The sequence below is a fragment of the Astatotilapia calliptera genome, chromosome 7 (assembly GCF_900246225.1).
Source record: "Astatotilapia calliptera chromosome 7, fAstCal1.2, whole genome shotgun sequence".
Taxonomy (NCBI): domain Eukaryota; kingdom Metazoa; phylum Chordata; class Actinopteri; order Cichliformes; family Cichlidae; genus Astatotilapia; species Astatotilapia calliptera.
The window spans coordinates 9308961-9328241 of record NC_039308.1 but is presented as its reverse complement, the minus strand read 5'-3'; the positions used below and the strand labels follow the sequence as shown (position 1 = coordinate 9328241).

Sequence of the window (19281 nt, the reverse complement as noted above, 5' to 3'; positions counted from 1 at the left end):
AGTCCTTGATGATCCTCCCCACTTTCCTCAGGCACCGCTTCCTGTAGATGTCTTGGAGGGAGGGAAGCTCACCTCCAATTATCCGTTCAGAGCACCGCACTACTCGCTGGAGAGCTTTGCAGTTGTAGGCGGTGCTGTTGCCATACCAGGTGGTGATGCATCCAGTGAGGATGCTCTCAATGGCACAGTGATAGAAGGTCCTGAGGATGAGGGGGGTCATGCCGAATCTTTTCAGTCTCCTGAGAAAGAAGAGGCGCTGCTGCGCCTTCTTCACTGTTTTGTTTGTGTGTACTGACCACGTAAGATCCTCAGCCAGGTGTACGCCAAGGAACCGGAAGCTGCTCACTCTCTCCACAGCAGCGCCGCTGATGGTGATGGGGGTGTGTACTTCTCTGCACCTCCGGAAGTCCACTATAAACTCCTTTGTCTTTGCGACGTTGAGGGTGAGATGGTTGTCTTGACACCAGTGGGTCAGGGCGCTGACCTCCTCCCTGTAAGCTGTCTCATCACTGTTGGTGATAAGACCCACCACTGTAGTGTCGTCCGCAAACTTCACAATGATGTTGGAGTTGTTAGTGGCTGTGCAGTCGTAGGTGTAGAGTGAGTACAGGAGAGGGCTATATTATCTATACCAGGCGTTGTTCATCCAGGGATGGATGTGGTCCTGTGTCACTTCAACCAGGTGTGAGTTGTCATATGTCCATGCCCTCCTATGCAAGTTGGCTTCTTGATCCTTTAAGTGCATCAGGGTCCATGCTGAAGGCAGCAGGGCCAAGGTGGTAAACAGAATAATCTTCATGATTACCAGACACACCGATTTACTCTGGTGAGTAGACTACAGGCGAGAAGTAGAAGGCGGGATATACCCAATCAGCCCTCCCTTCACCTGTAGATCACCAAAGAGTCGGGTGTCTATGAAGTGTTCTTTAGGTTGTGCTGTCACTCACTTCCACCTTTTTTGCAATAGCTCTGGTGGATCCAAAAGGGCCTCTCAGCGATTTTGCAAGCTGTTGGTGTCATTAGGAGTACTTGGTATGGACCTTATCGCCTGGGTTTAATCTGCAAGAGACTTGAGAAGCGTCGCACAGCAGTTCAAAACAATTACAATCTACAAACCCTCTGTAATTCAACTAACTTTTGATCTAGAATGTAGCGTCATTCACACAATAATTTCATAATCCTCTCACACACACTGCCTTTTAAATAAACTAAACTCTTTGCATTTTTATCTATTTCAGGCATTTTCTGAGTCTCTGTTTTATGGTACCGTTAGTTCTCTCTACTAACCCTGCACTCCATGGGTGATAAGCACAATGATTTCTTATGCTGAATCCTAGTGCTTCAGAGACCTTACTGATCACATCATTGACAAAATGTGTCCCATTGTCTGATCTTACCAGAGAAGGGATACCATATGTTGGAATAAAATGATTACATAAACATTTTTCAATGGAGATTGCCTCGGCTTTTTACTGGATATATCTCTGGTCAGTTTGAAAACACATCTATGATCACTAAGGCATATTTTGATCCTTGACATTCATTCAATTCAATAAAATCCATGTGGATGGTGTGGAGAACTGGCCTCTCTTAGGTCTTAAGTTTCCTTGTGAGTTGTGTTTTTGACAGAATAGGCATGTTCTTACAAATTTTTCGCTAAAGTTTCAAAATTTATAGTGTAAAAATTTATAGTGTAAAAGTGTGTATTGTTTATCTATACTATATTTCCCTCCTGTTGACACATGTGTTACTTCATGTGTCACTACAACCGCTGTCCTGTGTAACGACTCTGGTAATATTGGTTTTCCATCACAGACCATTAAGTCATCTTTCAGTGGTGCTCCACATTTCAGCCACTTGTTTTGTTCAGTGATTGTTGCAGCTTTTTGTTCGTCTCTTAGTACGTCAAGTGGTATTTGTGTACAACGTTCGGATGTTAGAAGCGTTATCATTTGTTGTGCAGCCTGCTTTGCTGTTTGGTCTGCAAAGTTATTTCCTTTTGTGACAACGGAGTTGTCTTTTTGATGTGCTGCACATTTGCAAAGTGCCAATTGTTTTGGCAAGGTGATCACTTCCAATAAGAATTTTAATAAGCTGCCGTGTTGCACTGGGTTACCCGTAGAGGTGACCATACCTCTGTTATGCCAAATTTTTGCAAAGTGGTGCACTGCTGAAAAAATAAACTGGCTGTCAGTGGATATATTTATATTTTGGCCTGTGTGCAATTCATATGCACGTATGACTGCATACGTGCAGCTGACTCTTTTACTGCCTCTGCTGCGGCTACGTAGGCTTGCACATGCAGGCAGGCCTGACGCAACAGTCTAATTTACACGAGTCTAAGTTTCACTAGGGATGCTAACGAGCGTTGTTTTTCTCCAAATGCCTGTGCTATTACAGCTTTCAGATAATGAGCATGTGTAACATGCTCATCAACTTAGCGGTGTCCACATATTTAATTCAGCTTCTCAATCCTGTAACTTTAGCTGTTGTCTACAGGGTTTGGCTTATTAGTTGTTATTATAGATGTGCTCTATATCTCAGTAATATTTTATCTAGGATAAATGACAGGTTTTTAAGCAGGTTAAGTGCCTCTATGCACTTAATTAGTTTAGATGGTTTCTTTATTTTCTTCATCTCATATGTCATTATACTGAGTTTGAGCAAACCTTAAGCTTGATGCAGACTACTGCATATCAATCGTCCACCTCACATCATAACTGACTAGGTTGCTTCTTATTATTAATATTATATCATTATTAATATTATCATCTTTTTCTTTCTATATGATAACAATAGTATATTACAATATTTTATTAGTGTATATCACTATACTACTACTGAGCCAATTTAATAGTTAGGATCATCTTACTCAGCAAACAGATAATTTAGAATTCATCCAATCTGTGCAAATTTGCTTTTTCTCTGAACAGGTTTGTGCCTACTTCTTAGACTGGTCTTCTGTTTGCCTCATCTCAGATCCAACCTTCGGTCACATTCATTCTCTCTGTTGCATGTCGAACCAAGCAGTTTATTATTATATATTTTATATTTTATTTTGTATCCATCAAGGGCTTCGGGTGATCTGCAGTTTCACCCTTTCCCAAGCTTGAGACATTTACCTTTTCACACACTTTCCTTGGCTGAACAATGACACAGCCTTAATGTACCTTATGCATCTCTCTATTTATTCAAAAGGTTCTCGTGTGAATTATTTCCTTTTATTCATTTTATACATTCTGGGCATGGCCGTCATGCCAACTATGTTTCATTGTTAATATCAGTTTACAGGTTGTTATCCTTCCTATTATTAGTTTCAATACGTTAAAAATAAATTCTAATGTAATTTTGTCTTTATTTATTTTATTTTTGTACTTCTTATATTTATATCTATTCGGTGGGGTCTGTTTCCAACCTTTTTAAACTACTTTAAACTACTTTGATCTCTAGTTTTCATTTAATGGTCAGAGGGCCCGGTGGCGCCTGTGTCCGGCAGCCTCGCCTCTGTCAGTGCGCCCCAGGGCAGCTGTGGCTACAATGTAGCTTGCTATCGCCAGTGTGTGAATGTGTGTGTGAATGGGTGAATGACTGAATGTAGTGTAAAGCGCTTTGGGGTCCTATGGACTAGAAAAGCGCTATACAAATGCAGGCCATTTACCATTTACCATTTAATAAGGGTTTTATCAGTCACTGCACTGTAGCGTGACCTGATGCTGATTTTACTATTAAAGTATCTTCTGAGAATTGTACTTCCTGTGGTTTTCTGTTCAAAACAGTTTTACATACTCCTGTATCACATAACATCTGCACTGGTTTGTCATTTACATATATTGTCAGTGTAGGTTTGCCTTCTACTTCAGACACTAATTGATAGACATTAAATACTTCTGCGTCACTTTTGTCATTTTTATTTGGCTTTTTCTCCTTTAGTCATTCATTTAAATACTGCCGTCTGTCTGTTTTATGTTTGCAATCTCTGGCGAAATGCCCTTCCTTGCCACAATTCCAGCACGTATTATCTCTTTCTTCACTTCTTTCGCGTAAGTCTGTCTGTCCTACGTATCTCTGGCCCTTTCCTCTAAATCCTCCTCTTCCTCTGCCTCTATTTCCTCTCCTCTGTCCCTGTCTGTTACCTTCTAAATCCTCCTGAAAATGCGATAAACTCTGTTTCTGGATCTAATGTGAAAGTACCTGTGCTTGCAGTTTTTTTTTTTCTTTATTACATGGAGCGCGTGCTCGGCATGTTGCAATGCGTCGGCTAGTGGTCCCGTATTCATTGTAACCCAGTGTTTTTCAACGTGGGATTTCACTGAGGGTAGCAGGCCATTCAGGAATGCATTTTTTAGCTGTTGTTGGTAAGGACCAGAGGTGGGACCAAGTCATTGTTTTGCAAGTCTCAAGTAAGTCTCAAGTCTTTATCCTCAAGTCTCAAGTCAAGTCTCAAGTAATGTCAGGCAAGTCAGAGTCGAGTCTCAAGTCACTGGTGTAAAAGTCCGAGTCAAGTCACAAGTCTGAAACTTTGAATTTCAAGTCCTTTCGAGTCTTTAAAAAAAAAAAATGAAAAAACAATGTTGCAGTTATGCTAAATGTAAATATTAGACCATGTAATTTTAAAATCTGTGTTTTTCTCAACACATGACAAAATAGTGAACTTAGAAAATATACACAAATTGTGAAATTGCACCTCTTTAAAATGCAGCTCAATTAAACCTAGCTCCAAGAATAATTTTCACCGACAGTTCTGAGATAAGCTGCATGTTATTCTTGGATGCGGTTGTAGGACCAGCTTTAAAATCGCATGACAAAAATATCATACACATTAAAAAAAAACTGTATCACCAACGTAGCCTGGACAACATTTGCTAGTTAGATGAAGTCAGCTATCTCATCGTAGCATATTTATATGCATATTTATAATCATACGGCTCTTGGAGTGAGTGCATACACTCATGAAGTTTAGTAACTTCCGGTCACTGCAACAAGCCCAGGTACAGTTTACCGACGGATGGGTACAGGACCTTGAAATGCACAGTGTAGAACGAAAGACCATCGTACGTATCATAAGTTTACCAGTCTCACAAATCGTCGTCATAAATACACATTCCTTAACCGTTTATTAATATAACCTTTGAGCTCAACGGTAATTAATTAGTAGTGGAAATAATTTCTGGTACCCATCACAGAAATGTAGCAGTGACAATAATACTGTATGCTGTAATCGTACTGGACAATTAGTGATACAAAAAAACCTGTTTTATCCTGTGAATAAAAGTATATGTTTTTGTCAATGTACCATAATAACAGAAGCGAAACGCAATATTGTGTCAGGACAATTCACTATTTATGCACAATAAATAAAGGAGCATAGCGCGACGCCAGACTTGCTTGTAACCTATATCACCAATTATGTTATGAAAATGACTTATTAACTACTACAGCAGACTGACCTTCGTGTAAATGCTTGGAGCAGACTAACCTGTGAGCTGGAGTGTTCTGGGACGTTATATTTGATCTTTGAATGGCTGCAATCCAGGCCATCCGTCGTGTCTTTGTTACTTCGGAAACATGGCTCGAACAATTTCTCTTCAACGACGTAATCCGATAACAACCGATCTCTTTACCCGTCGGCTTCCCGTGGCTGTCATGCGACCGGCTATTGCAGTTAATAATACAACAGCTTCTTGACATTTTTGTGTTTCTTTTTATCACTGTATAACTGATTTTAATTGAAAGCCTGCGTGCGCTAGTACCGCTTGCCACGAGTTCCCAGAATCCTTTGCGGTTCTACCCGTGAATGACGTCACATTTTCAATCTCTATATAATATGCATGTTAAATTTTATATTTGGGGTAAAATATCAAGTCTTTTCAAGTAAACCGGTTCAAGTCCAATTCAAGTCCCAAGTCATTGGTGTAAAAGTCCAAGTCAAGTCACAAGTCTTAGAACATTTTTTCAAGTCAAGTCTAAAGTCATAAAATTAATGACTCGAGTCTGACTCGAGTCCAAGTCATGTGACTCGAGTCCACACCTCTGGTAAGGACCGTCAGGACCTTCATTATAATCCATTCCTGAATGTTGCCTAAAAACCGGACGCAGGCGATCTAAAAAATCGGACGCTGTTTCATTTTCTTTTTGCTTCACTTCGCCAATTTTGCCATAGTCAGCCTTTGGTGTCACGATCTGGTTACAGGGACTCAAACGCAGAGCGTTTAGGTGTCTCCAAGGTGTAGTTTATTTACAGTGCCAGTGCAATATATGTACAGTGAAGGGATCCAAAACTCCAGGGAATCACAGGGTAGCTCTCTCACACTCGCTCACGTCTTCTTTGCTCACACTCACACACGTTCACACGGCAGGGAGGTCGCAGGTCCGACTAATCACTAATCACAAATCATGAATTATGAAGCACAAGTCCACAGGAGCTGTGAGAACACTAACGTCAGTAGTACAATCATCCAGCGACGAGAGGATCTGTGTTCCAGCCTCAAATAGTGCTCCCAGTGATGACAGGTGATTGTTGTCAGGTGTGTGTGTGGGCCAAGGGCGGGAGCCCACAGTGAGCTCCACCCAGGCAGAAAGGGAGAGAACAGAAACAGCAAATGTAGCCTTGTGGGGCCGACCGGGCAGGCACGGAGACCATGACACTTGGAGCTAATCGTACTCTGATGCGATCATATAAATTTACGACGGCGGTTTCTAGGTCTTGACTTACAGGTGCTAAGGGCGTTCCATCAGTGGCACTACCTGTGAAATTTCCCCTAACCGTTCCCATTTTTAAACCTAGTACGTCTTGTATTACTTGGAACATTTCATGACCATTTAAATACCACTGTCTTCTGATCTTTTCTACCGCATCTCTCCAGGGTATGAAACCTTCATTAAGAGGGGGAACGTCTTTTAACACATTTTGCCTATCTTTTTGTGACCACGGCCGAAACACGAATGTATTTGGGTTATTATCATGTTGTGCCCCTCCATCTACTTCACCTTCCCCTGTGGGTTGGCCGTATCTGGGGTTTGGTACTACTATCATGGGAAAAATGCCAGGAGGACCAGGTGGTTCGACATCACCTCCCATATCTCGTCCGTAGCGATCTTTTCCTATTTTTTCTGTGGATTTTCACCTAGTGCCATTTTATCTAACATGTTTTGTGCCTCTGCATAAAGACCAGATTGAGGTCTAAACAGATCACAGGATAGTTTAAGGGGGGTCGCAGCAGCGGGAGTGGGGGTTGGCTTCACAGCAGCAGGAGTGGGGGTTGGCTTCAGTATTAATGCTGCTCCAAAGAGCGGTGCATATGGTGGGGGGTTTGATACTCCTGCCTTTTCTTTTTTCTTTTCTTGTTTCTTTTGTTTATTCTCACATCGTCTATCTGCCTCTCGCTTCCATACTTGGAAATATTCTAATTCTTGCGTGCGTTTTCCTTTTTTCTTTAAATCTTTTGTCTCTCCTAGTTCTTTCAGTAATGCTCCTTTAAGTTCTGATAGTGCAGATGGGCTACATTTTCCTTCCCAGGTGGAACATTTGGTCTTTTTAGGTTTTCTCCATCTTTGCACACTAATTTGTCCGGCGCCTGGACATTTTTTTTCTTTCTAACCACTGTTCGTCAACAGTAAACTTAGTGGGCTGATTACCCATTAAAACAGAACTGCAGAGCTTTCTCTGGTATTAGACTTAAAGAGTGGTTACTGACTACGCCCTTCTCCTCCACTCTATTTAGTGGAGCGGTGTTAGTTTTATGAGGCGGAACTCAACCCTTCTCTTTTGTCACCAGTACTTCAGCTACTGACAGGAAATAAAATAACAATAACAATGAGAGTGATTCAGCAACGTATTGTGCTGTTTAAATCAATTCACTCTCAACACACAGAAAACACAAACATTTACACAGAGATTTACACAGTCACGCAGACCTTTTCGGCAGGTCAGTCTTAAAAGTTCCCAATTTAAAATCCTTTCGGCAGATTAGTCCTCTTTTTACAGATCCGTGCAGTGGATCAGACTCATTAAATCCTTTCGGTGGATTACTCCTAAAACCTTTATTTTGAAAATCCTTTCGGCGGATTACTCCTAAGTTCGTTTTATGAGAGTGTAAGTGAGTGGTTTCTTTACCTTCCCAAGATTCTCTGGCTATGTTGAAAGTCAGCCACTGGACCACTTAATGACACTGGCCAGAACCCGAATTTCACGTCTCTGGACTTTCACTCCTACCTAGAAGAGGCTGTCGACAGACTTTCAGTGCAGTTTCCACGACGCCAGGACACAGCGACCGATGCTTCCTATCCGGCTCGAAGGACCAAGAAAATGTGAGGAGAAAACTGTTTAGAAGATAAAGAAACTCACAACTCAGATATCTATTTTTTACATGCGCATGGGCGGTCACTGTTCGATCTGCTCTACACCAGATGTGCACAGCAGATGTGACTCAGAAAAACCGCCCAGGGCTTTCAGAGCATTCTTTATTTATACTTCAAGCAAGTTTCCACAGCAGTAGGAGTGGCATGTATGGAACTGATCATATCTCCTTAAGAGGACAGACCTTTAGCTTGTCCGTTGAAACAGGAGATAACTTGGTATGTATAGAAAACAAAACATTCCCTTATAAGGAGAGAAAGAGAGAGAGAGAGACCGTTAACTTGTCTGTTAACACAGGAAGTAGTATCGTATGTCACAGCATTCCTCTGCACATATGTTTTCACTCCCTTTCTCTGTGGTGGTTCCAATTCACAAGCTCTTCTTCCTTTAAATGAAGCTACAAATAAACATAATCACAAAACTCAAAAATCTTTCATCAGATGACATTGGAGAAGTTGTATTACCTCAGCTGAATGAGAAATCACCTCAAAACTTTGAGCCCTCAAAGATATCCTCTGCAGCTTGCAAGCCTAAAATTACAGGTGATTCAGAGGTCAAAGAGTTGAAAAATCCCACAAAAGATTCTTCTGCAGATGACAGAGTGTCTCAGCAGATGTTAAAAGCTGAGGATGAAAGACTCAAAACAGCTGTAGAAGTTCTGGCCGGGAACCTTATTACAGTTTTTTCTGAATGCTTAAACCCTAACTGTGATTCCTGTAGCACAATCTCTAAAACTATTCAGACTTATAGCAAAACCACTCACTGAGTTTGCAAAACTAAAAGCACAAAAACTGCTTTGCACTCAGTTTGCAATTTTGTAACACACACTTTGCAAAACTGTAGGCACAATTCACTGCACAACACTCAATTACCAAATTTCCAACACACTCCTAGCAAAAGTATACACATGTATGGCTATCATTAACACTAATTTGCCAACTGTCTGGCACACTTTCACATGTGAGAACTTTTTTAGATAATTAGTTCACTTTGCAATCAGCCTAAGCACTATAATACAGGTAAGCTGTGTGTGTGGAGTACAATGGAGGGAGCAGAAAGAGTGAGAAGTAGAGGAGGCCGAGGAAGAGGATGTGGAGGTGAAGAAGTAGGATGAAGAGGACGACAAGGACAAGGAGGAGCAAGAGGAAGACGAGGAGGGGGAGAGGAAGATGAGGAGGGGGGAGAGGAAGGGTAGGAAGAGTAAGAAATAGAATTGCTGATGACATCAGAGCTACAATAGTGGACCATGTAATCAACCGTGGAATGACCCTGAGGGTAACTGGCCAACGGGTCCAGCCAAACTCGAGCCGCTACACTGTAGCAAGTACCATAAGGACATCTTGAAATGAGAATCGGTTAGTACAGTCACTTCGCACAAAGATTTGTAGCACTGCCATATGCCAATGAGAAACACACCAATACCATTGATGTAAAAATACTGAAATTGTTACTTTACAGAATTGCTAGATGACCAGATGCTTGGGGCAGAGGAAGCATGTTCACTGCAGACCAAGTAACCCATATAGTCATTATGGCGATTGCAAGTAATCCTATACTTGGAAATAAACACTTGTGTTTGTTTTGATGTGTTTCAAGTACACTAGTACTTGAAGTTTGGATCCCTCTATGCTTATGGATCTATGACAGAAGTATGAGCTCACACTGACATAGCCTACCTTGTGCACAGAGAAAGCAAAAGCCAGATGTGTTTTGTATTCATACCATCAGTGTGCAGTTGGCGCATTGTGTGCTTAGTAGATGATGGCTTGTGTGTACTGTTTGATACGGAAACACCATTTTTACGAAGGTGTGAAGAGTTAATCTAGCTGTGTTTGCTTTTGCAAGAGAACTACAATGTTTTGATTATTGGGTGACAGGTTTTCTTATTTGTGTGAAGAGTTTTGCAAAATTAGCCAATAGTTACAAAAAATGTGCTTAAGCAATCAGAAAAAACTGTAAGTGGTTCTTCTGCAAAATGGAGATGAAATGCGACAAAGAATTCTGCCAGTCACTAAAGAGGTTGTTGTTCGTGAAATTCTGGGCTGAAGTTGAGGGGAAAAACTTAAATATAACCCCAGAAAAGATTATAAACCTGGAAAAGAAAATTTACAAAGCTCTCCATAAAGATGTGCGCTTGACTCCAGCTTTACTATTAACTCTAACAACGGAGGGTCAAGCACTCTTTGAGGGGGTGCTTAGTTTTTATTTCAAAAAGTATCTTTTCCCAAAAAAGAAACCATCTATAATCAAACGTTTTTTCTCCACAATACGCAAAGCCATCTTTTCATGTTTCTTACCCAACAGTCACCCTCAAGTAACTGCAGCCATGACTTTCACTTTTTTTTAAAGATGAAATTTAGGGCTTCACTTGTTTAAATTCAATTGGACACAAACAACTGATCACCTCAAATTGGCCAGTAAATTTTAAATATAACCCAAAAAATAACTGGCTAAAATAAAATTGTAAAAAGAACTTCTCCCCCAGCCAGTCGCAGCAGATGGCTGTCCCTTTTTGTGCCTGATTCTGCTGAAGGTTTCTTCCTATTAGAAGGGAGTTTTGCCTTCCCACTGTTGCCTTGTGCTTGGTCAAAAGGGATTTTTGCTGGGTTTTTTCTCTAACACTGCAGGGTCTTTACCTTTGCAGTATAAGAGACCTTGAGGTGAAAGTTGTATTTGGTATTTTTTTGTTCAGATAATAATACCAAACAAATTATTCATTAATCAATAAAATACCACCAAAAAAATGACATCTGAATTTCTGCTTATTTCATTTGCTGTCAGATTGTATGTATTGTACTTATTCTATTGTATATAATATTTTATTCTATTTTGCATAGTATGTTATTCTATCTTATCTTATGCTACTGTATTGTTTTTTTTCTTTTTCTTAATATTTACTGCTCTTAACTTGTACTTTCTGCAGTGACCAAAAAGCTTCTTTTGGTCACTGCAGGCCTAATAAAGGCTTATCTTATCTTATTGGTAGTGTAGTGGTGATTCCATTGTTTGTCCAACCAAACATCCAATAATTTAAAATCAACAAGTCACTGCTGCTGTAATTCTTTGTACGCAGGCAAAACAAGTACAATGTCCAAAACTTGAAAGTTGCATTTTATGATTTATTTATCCAGTTTGGCAAGCAATAAACAAAAGACCAATTTTTATTGTTTCCTGCTGCTTCTGCTGTTCTGGTAAAAAAAACAAACAACATAGACCCACCCCAGTGCATACTGGTCCTACACCAGTCCCTTTACTTATAAAAAATGGCCCTACATTTCTTCCTGGCTGACTTAACAAGATAAACAGCCAAAAAAAAAAAAAGAAGGGAAAAAAAGAACCCCGCCGGATCAGGGAGGTGTGGAAAGCCAGATCGGGCGCCCCCCTTCCGGCTCTTCTCTCTGCTCTCTCCTATCTTGTCCCCTTTGTCTTACTTATTTCTATCAACCTTTTCTATCCTTTTGAAGGAGTTAGGCTCCATAAATGCTAAAGAGGTAAGTATTATTTCTCAGTTGCAGTGAATAGAAAATTAAACTGTAGGAAACTTAACAGAAGAATGAAGAAGAGAAATAACAAGTCTAGTCCTTTTTACTGAATCAAAAAAAATTGTAAATAACCCCAAAATATAAGTAAGCCAACATCAAAATTTCAAAATAATAAAAATAAAAAGCTCCAACAGGTAGAAAATAAAGAAAAAGAAAATCATGGAAATCGGAGAGGATTGGACCTGGAATGATCAGGTGTTAAATGAGGGATTTCCTCCCTATGGTGAGTGAGTGAGGTGAGTTACTTATCTCCAGGTGTGCAGGGCGCAAAGGGACCCCTTCAACAGAAGATGTGGTTAAAACACATCACACACTTCAAAAAAAAGGAGGGGAAAAAGCACACCTTTGGCAAAGAAAGACAAAAAAAATCCCACCTTTCCTTTTCTGAAAACAGAAATTTGAATTTAAATCATAAATGTATTCAAAATCTCGGTTTTTAGTGATCCAAAATTGCCGTGTACGTGTAGCGTTGTACATGTGCCATAACTAACTGCTAGCGCTGCAGTATTGCATCATACTATGGTTTATGGTTTTAGTTATTACACTTTTCAGAGCAGCTGGAAAATAGACTAGTATTACAGTTTTTTCTGATTGCTTAAGCACATTTTTTGTAACCATTGGCTAATTTTGCAAAACTCTTCACACAAATAAGAAAACCTGTCACCCAATCATCAAAACATTGTAGTTCTCTTGCAAAAGCAAACACAGCTAGATTAACTCTTCACACCTTCGTAAAAATGGTGTTTCCGTATCAAACAGTACACACAAGCCATCATCTACTAAGCACACAATGCGCCAACTGCACACTGATGGTATGAATACAAAACACATCTGACTTTTGCTTTCTCTGTGCACAAGGTAGGCTATGTCAGTGTGAGCTCATACTTCTGTCATAGATCCATAAGCATAGAGGGATCCAAACTTCAAGTACTGGTGTACTTGAAACACATCAAAACAAACACAAGTGTTTATTTCCAAGTATAGGATTATTTGCAATCGCCATAATGACTATATGGGTTACTTGGTCTGCAGTGAACATGCTTCCTCTGCCCCCAGCATCTGGTCATCTAGCAATTCTGTAAAGTAACAATTTCAGTATTTTTACATCAATGGTATTGGTGTGTTTCTCATTGGCATATGGCAGTGCTACAAATCTTTGTGCGAAGTGACTGTACTAACCGATTCTCATTTCAAGATGTCCTTATGGTACTTGCTACTAGAGTTAGGCTGGACCCGTTGGCCAGCTACCCTCAGGGTCATTCCACGGTTGATTACATGGTCCACTATTGTAGCTCTGATGTCATCAGCAATTCTATTTCTTACTCTTCCTACCCTTCCTCTCCCCCCTCCTCATCTTCCTCTCCCCCCTCCTCGTCTTCCTCTTGCTCCTCCTTGTCCTTGTCGTCCTCTTCATCCTACTTCTTCACCTCCACGTCCTCTTCCTCGGCCTCCTCTACTTCTCACTCTTTCTGCTCCCTCCATTGTACTCCACACACACAGCTTACCTGTATTATAGTGCTTAGGCTGATTGCAAAGTGAACTAATTATCTAAAAAAGTTTTCACATGTGAAAGTGTGCCAGACAGTTGGCAAATTAGTGTTAATGATAGCCATACATGTGTATACTTTTGCTAGGAGTGTGTTGGAAATTTGGTAATTGAGTGTTGTGCAGTGAATTGTGCCTACAGTTTTGCAAAGTGTGTGTTACAAAATTGCAAACTGAGTGCAAAGCAGTTTTTGTGCTTTTAGTTTTGCAAACTCAGTGAGTGGTTTTGCTATAAGTCTGAATAGTTTTAGAGATTGTGCTACAGGAATCACAGTTAGGGTTTAAGCAATCAGAAAAAACTGTAAATATCACGGCATATCTATGTATGTTTTTATGTTTCTTAACTTTGCATTGGCCTAGGGGCACTGTGAGGACCAATACCTATATGGGATACAGATGTTTTATAGAAATTACACATTCGACAGTTGAGTCGAGCATCGAATTGCGTCACACTGCAATGATCGCAGCGTATGTTTTTGTATGCCTCCTTTACACTGGCGCACGACCTTTGCAGATGAAAATGAAAAAAAAAAAATGTCCATTTTAATCACGTGTGAAATGACTGATTGGAAATTTTCATCTGTGAGGTTCGTTGTGCAATTTGATGTTTTCCTGCCCCCTGCTGGTATCGCACCCCTCTAACAGGTCAACACATATCGAGGGTTGTAGTCCCTTGTATAATAACGCTGTTATAAATGCTCGGATTTGCTTTTTTATGTTCTTAGCTGGCCATATTATATAGCAGACTCCAGTGTATAATGTCTATTGTATAGAACGGCTTATTTTACTCTATTGAAAGATTAAATATGAATGTTATTGTTTTGTTCGCTTGCATGTACATGTGCCTGGTCGAAAGTCACTGTTGTTGCAGACTGATGCCAACAGCTATGCAGGCAATTTTTTTCATTACCGCCTTTGGAGATGCCTTTGAGCAAGACCAATACCACTAATGAGATTTCTAAGTTTAGGTGATGCTTTTAACTAAGTGGTGTCTAACTCGAATAGAAGTAGCCTAGTGCACTGTACTTCAAGCACTCCGTCATATATAAAAGTCCTGCATCCACAAAGTTTCTTATTAGGAAAATAGACCCAAAGTATTAAAATGATAAAGCATTCAATGCAGAATAACGGCCACAGATTTTAAAACATTCATTATCAGGCATGACATACCCATCATCAGCAAAGAGTCATATGACGCCACTATGAGTCACAGAATAGTTTAATTGCACTTCATATTTCGATCACTTTTTCCACCGAGGTTTTGACACCGTTTTAACTAATATTTAACGAAACACGCAGGACGGCGCTCTTGGACAAAGGCTGGGTCTTATGTCGCCTTCACGCTCACGTAATTATCGCATCTCTGTCCAATTAAAGCATAACAATTCACAACCACATCGGGGTTTTCATTTAGCATCCAAACGTAAATAACTTAAAAAAAAAGTCTGAATAGGCCGTCCAAACCAAAGTTTCGTCTTTTTTTTTAAATATTTACATTAAATTGGTTTTTAAATAGCTGTAAAATAAATACACAATAATAATCATTATAACAACGATACGTTCTTCTCTCGCCAAACATAACAAATTACAAACGAGTGTTTTATTTTTTTTTTTTTAAAAAAAAGGTTTGTTTATTTAAAGAAAAGAATTCATAAACACGATTTTGTAGCACTCCTTAGTACCAAATTTACTTACACTTGGAAAAGCACTTTTTCCAAAACCACGTGAATGCAACAGCGACCTTAGATGAAATTTCAGAGACCCTTTAAAAACTATAGACTACCCCTTCAACATGATACATTCAACGCGTCCTGATGTTAACATGAAAATTTCATGGGTGAATACATACGTGGTCTTTTATAAAAGGAAGGAAATATTTATTTAACGTTGAAAAACTGCGCAGCAAACGCCAGATTTTTATTGATCAGGAAGTGATGACCAATAACGTGACTCCTCTTTATGAATGTGATGTCATCTGACTGACGTCCTTTAACGGTTTCATTTGGAATAATCAACATGAGAGATGTTAATTTTCAGCTATTATATTGTAAAGCAATTTATAATAGTCTTTAGCAGCAGGTTGGGTCCACGGAACAGACTTCTTAAGCGGTTGTGTCGCTTGTATCGGTTTAACAGCAACAGGTGCTTAGGAGAGTTATGCTGTATTCGGGGAGGGTTTGCTTTTGCTATTGTGTAAATATAACGGCTTTTCTGGCTACTGTTATAAAATATTAAAATAAAATATTAAAAATCTGCAATCATAAAAAAAAGAATAAGTAATCACCGTAGCATATTATTTAGAAGTTTTCGATGCGCGTATATGCAGACGTGATTGTAAGTCAGTTTAAGACCTACTAACTACGACTTTGGTGAACGCCTCACAAACCCCGCCTCTCTCGTCCGTGTCTCGCGAACGGCAGGAGTTTAAAGCCTCCGGTGTCATTACGAAAGTCAGTTCATTAGTCAGGTCGACTGTCCACTGAGGAGGACTTGCTCTCAGTTTTCAGTTCAGGTGGACCTTTTTACATCTCCACTAACAGGATGTCTCCGTCCACGTCCCCCCGCTACTTCACGGAGACGGAGGTAGCCCGCCACTGCACCAAGGAGTCCTGCTGGGTGCTGATGGGGACCAGGGTTTACGACGTGACAGCCTTCTTGCGGATGCACCCGGGTGGGGAGGCACTAATACGCAGCCGCTCCGGCAAGGACGTGCGCCAGGCGATGGAGGGACCCCCACACCGGCACTCGGAAAACGCCCGGCGGTGGATGGAGCAGTACTACATCGGGGAACTGAACAGAGACAGCGTCACCGGCGAGGCACAGGTACCTCCCTTCCTCCCTAACTAGCTAGGATGACACCGCTGACCTCAGAGTAAACAACTTAAGAGGAATAGATATAGAAATATATATATATATATATATATATATATATATATATATAAATAAACCTTTTTCCCGCATCTTCTGTCGATGTAGTTAAAGATGTGTTAAAGTGATATCTCATTTTTGAACCACACACCCGTTGAAAGGTTAAAGTTTAATATCTTTCTTGTGAACTTAGCTCTGTGGACTTTAGAGTCATAAAAATGTAAATCGATCCCAGATTTCCGTTGTCAACTTTCAGAAGTTTCTCGCATGTTTGTCATTTGGCGTCTTTAAGCCCCCCCCCCCCCCCCTCCCCACGAGCCCTGGCAGGTGAGATCAATATTCCTCACACCTTGTTAAAAAGCTGTCAACAGTCTCACATTTTCTACTGTAAGGAGGTTTAGAAGTGTTTATAGACTTCATTTGATTCCAGACCCAGAATTAGGAGAAGGAAACTAGTCCCGGGCTCTTGGAGCAACAGGTGTATAATCCGCTCTCATTTGACTTTATTGGGCGTTTTCCTTCTTAGGTAACGAGGAAAAGGGAACTGGTATTGATCATTGAGGACGGGAGTAAGGTGTTGGTGATGGAAAAGCAATGCTTGTGTAATTCCTAGGTGGAGGAGGGAGGGGCTAACAGGTGACATGAGAGACCTGTGGGGTTTTGGTGAGCTCTGGTGGGTGTGGAGGGGTCAGACCTGTTAATGAATGATTCAAGGCCTGTGCCTGTGTGCGTGTTTCTGAAAGAAGGCGAGAGAAGGAAACTGGTTCATCTTGTCCCGGGAGAGGGGGGCTGCAGACTGGGGGGAAACATGCCCCCTTCTGTCTCTGTAAAATAAATCCACACCCAGCCAGGTCCTGCAGGTTTCTGTGTTTCTGTGCGTGTGAGGAGGGAGTTTGCATAAATCTCTTGCAGACACAGTTCACATTTACATGGCTTGCCCACTCTCACGTGTGTCCTTGCTTGTTGGTTGCGTCTCTGCACAGAAAGTTTACACAACTGCTCTAACAAAATGCTCTGTGGGACTTTGAGGGTTAGTGACTGATAAGCTGTAAGTACAAAGGAAATTACTTTTGGACCCCTTTGTCTGTCAGCTGTGAGTTCTGCACATGCATGTAGTTGACAATGCATGCATGTGCATTGGGGGGGGGGGGGGGGGGCTGACAAAATGTGGGTGAGGGTGCTATGACTACAAAGGAGTCAGATTGACCCAAAAGATGCCAGACCCTGCCTTTTACTACCACTGGATCCCCACACTATAGAGGCCAAGCGTATGGGTTTTTCCTTTAATTTGTCATTTTTAATGTCTTGTCTTGCTTATGGCTGATGGAGGATCTGCGTGGCAGTTATGTAAACACACATTTTCACACCGTTTCACATGAGCTGTTTGTGATGTTGGTGTTTGTCTCTTGAAGCAACAACAGCAGCTAAGAAAAACAATGTAAAAACGAGTTTTTCAAGACTAAATTGTGCCTCATTTGGATGCAGTTCACGACTGAGGTCAGTGACTGGGTGTATGGAGGACCTGTTTTGACTCATGTCAAAATAATCCGTATTTCATTCGTCTTTTATGTGACAGAAGCCATTTTAACTAATCATGCCCTTCAGGATTGAATTGAATTGATTGATATACCTTTATTAGTCCCACAAGGGGAAATTTCAGATGAGACTTAAACCAGCTTTCTTGGGATTGGCTGTCCCTCACAAACCAAAAGGGTTAAACGGCATGTGGGAGGGGCTTCTGGGTTCAAAGGCAGATTGGCACAATGTCTGCTCTGTACCAGAATGTGTTCTGCACAAGGGCAAACGAGGCTTCTTCCTCCCTTTCACAATAAAAGTCCTTGACTTATAGATCACCGTGCATGTAAACTGTTTACAGAAGTGTATTGAAGCAATTCACAACAATTTCAAGCAAAGTGAGAAGAAATCAAGAGTCAGATGAAACGAAACCTATAGAAACAAGAGAAAAAATATAAAGCGGGGTGGGTACAAAGAAGTGTTGTGTGTGTGTGTGTGTGTGTATATATATATATATATATATATATATATATATATATATATATATATATATATATATATATATATATATATATATATATATATATATATATATATATATATATATATATATATATATACACACACACACACACAACTACCGACCAATAACCTGCCTCAGTACTACATGGAAGCTCCTGTCAGGCATCATATCGGCTAAGATGAACAGGCACATGGGTCAATACATGAGCGGGACACAGAAAGGAATTGGCAAGAATACCAGAGGCGCAAAACACCAGCTACTGGTAGACAGAACAATCAGCCGAGACTGCAAGACCAGACTGACCAACCTGTGCACTGCCTGGATTGATTACAAGAAGGCCCCACAGCTAGATACTGGAATGCCTAGAATTGTACAAGATCAATGGGACCCTAAGAGCCTTCATCAGGAACTCAATGGGGATGTGGCGTACAACACTAGAGGCCAACTCCAAGCCCATAGCACAAGTCACCATCAAGTGCGGGATCTACCAAGGAGATGCTCTGTCCCCACTGCTGTTCTGCATAGGCCTGAACTCCCTCAGTGAGATCATTAACAAGACTGGCTACGGATACCGACTACGGAACGGAGCAGTTGTCAGCCACCTCCTGTACATGGATGACATCAAGCTGTATGCCAAGAGTGAACGAGACATCGATTCACTGATCCACACTACCAGGCTATACAGCAATGACATTGGAATGTCGTTCGGACTGGAGAAGTGTAGTCGGATGGTATCAAAGAGAGGGAAGGTAGTCAGAACTGAGGGGATTGAACTACCAGAAGGCAACATTGCAGACATAGAGGACAGTTACAAGTACTTGGGGATCCCGCAGGCGAATGGGAACCATGAAGAGGCCGCTAGAAAAGCTGCAACCACCAAGTACCTGCAGAGGGTCAGGCAAGTCCTGAGGAGTCAGCTGAATGGTAAGAAC

The 19281-nt window shown here is 40.9% G+C and overlaps 1 protein-coding gene across 1 annotated transcript in view; it reads left to right on the top strand.

Annotated features, from left to right (window-relative positions):
* Positions 1–15842: 15842 nt before the first annotated feature.
* Positions 15843–19281, top strand: part of fa2h (fatty acid 2-hydroxylase) — a 40172-nt gene continuing 36733 nt past the window's right edge. The window contains exon 1 of the mRNA XM_026172931.1: positions 15843–16266. Within this exon, the coding sequence (XP_026028716.1) occupies positions 15985–16266 (282 nt within the window). The 5' untranslated portion in view covers positions 15843–15984. The remainder of the gene's footprint in view (positions 16267–19281) is intronic.